The sequence below is a fragment of the Mus pahari genome, chromosome 19 (assembly GCF_900095145.1).
Source record: "Mus pahari chromosome 19, PAHARI_EIJ_v1.1, whole genome shotgun sequence".
NCBI lineage: Eukaryota > Metazoa > Chordata > Mammalia > Rodentia > Muridae > Mus > Mus pahari.
Genome location: NC_034608.1, coordinates 85513534 through 85514508, shown reverse-complemented (window position 1 = coordinate 85514508; position 975 = coordinate 85513534). Strand labels below are relative to the sequence as shown.

The following is a 975-nucleotide window of genomic DNA, read 5'->3' as shown; positions in this document are numbered from 1 at the left end:
CTGTGCTGATCCCTGATCCTGTCTGTGCTGATCCCTGATCCTGTCTGTGCTGATCCCCATGGCACTGCCCTTGCCAGCCTCTGTTTCCATCCAGGATGTTTTCTAAGCAAGTTGCCCATGGAGGCAAGGTGCCACTCATGGGGCTGTGGGAGAAGGGCAGTGACTGGCAGCTATGCAGGGCTGCCAGGAAGTCCCCGGGGTGACAGGACGCAGGTGTTGCCTTCTGAGGCCATATCCCTGCCCCATGGGGGCAGCGACTCCTTGGCAGCCCAGGAGTCCCTGCCGGGAACTGGGGAGGCACCTGGCTATGGGACCACTCAGCCCGTTGCTGCATGAGATTAAAATTGAACTGTGCTTTTCTCTTTCTCTGTTTTCCTTTTCCGCGCTCTCCTGGCTCCTCCCAGGGCTCAGAAGTAAGTCTTGGGGTGACTGGAAGTCTGGCGGTGCATGGTGCCCGTGGGGGGGTCCCCAGTAGGCAGAGAATATGTCTGCCTTTGACTTGTGGATGGGCCTGCGTCCAGGTTCTTGGAAACGTCCTGCTCTGAGCCAGGATTACAGAGGCACCCCACCCTCAGCCCTGAGTGACCTGCCCCTGTCCCTTCCCTATCCCCAGGCTCCGAAGTGTGAAGATTGAACAAGGGAAGGTGAATGATCAGGCCAACACGCTGGCCGAGCTGGCCAAGGTGAGCATCAGCAGGACGGGGTGGGGGTGGGGGGGAAGGACAGGGGCTTCCGGGGATAGTGTCTAATCAGAGGAGGCGGACACCCACAATGCAGCATCAAGTATTTATGCTCAGCTTGGCTCTTCAGTTTAAATTCATGAGGAACCTTCCAGGCATCCACAAGCCAGAGGCTGAGGCAGAAGGATGGTTTGAGGCTAGGAGATCAAAAATAGCCCAGGCTAAGCCAGGCAGTGGTGGTGCACGCCTTTAATCCCAGCACTTGGGAGGCAGAGGCAGGCGGATTTCTGAGTTC

The 975-nt window shown here is 57.7% G+C and overlaps 1 protein-coding gene across 9 annotated transcripts in view; it reads left to right on the top strand.

The window, feature by feature from the left end:
• Kcnn1 (potassium calcium-activated channel subfamily N member 1) overlaps positions 1 to 975 on the top strand; it is a 20683-nt gene that overhangs the window by 17812 nt on the left and 1896 nt on the right. For 8 of the 9 annotated variants that reach the window (XM_029532031.1, XM_029532034.1, XM_021218851.2 and 5 more), the window contains 2 exons: positions 405 to 413; positions 614 to 683. In XM_029532031.1, coding sequence (XP_029387891.1) covers positions 405 to 413; positions 614 to 683 — 79 coding nt within the window. The remainder of the gene's footprint in view (positions 1 to 404; positions 414 to 613; positions 684 to 975) is intronic. The other variant, XM_021218852.1, reaches the window with a different exon arrangement.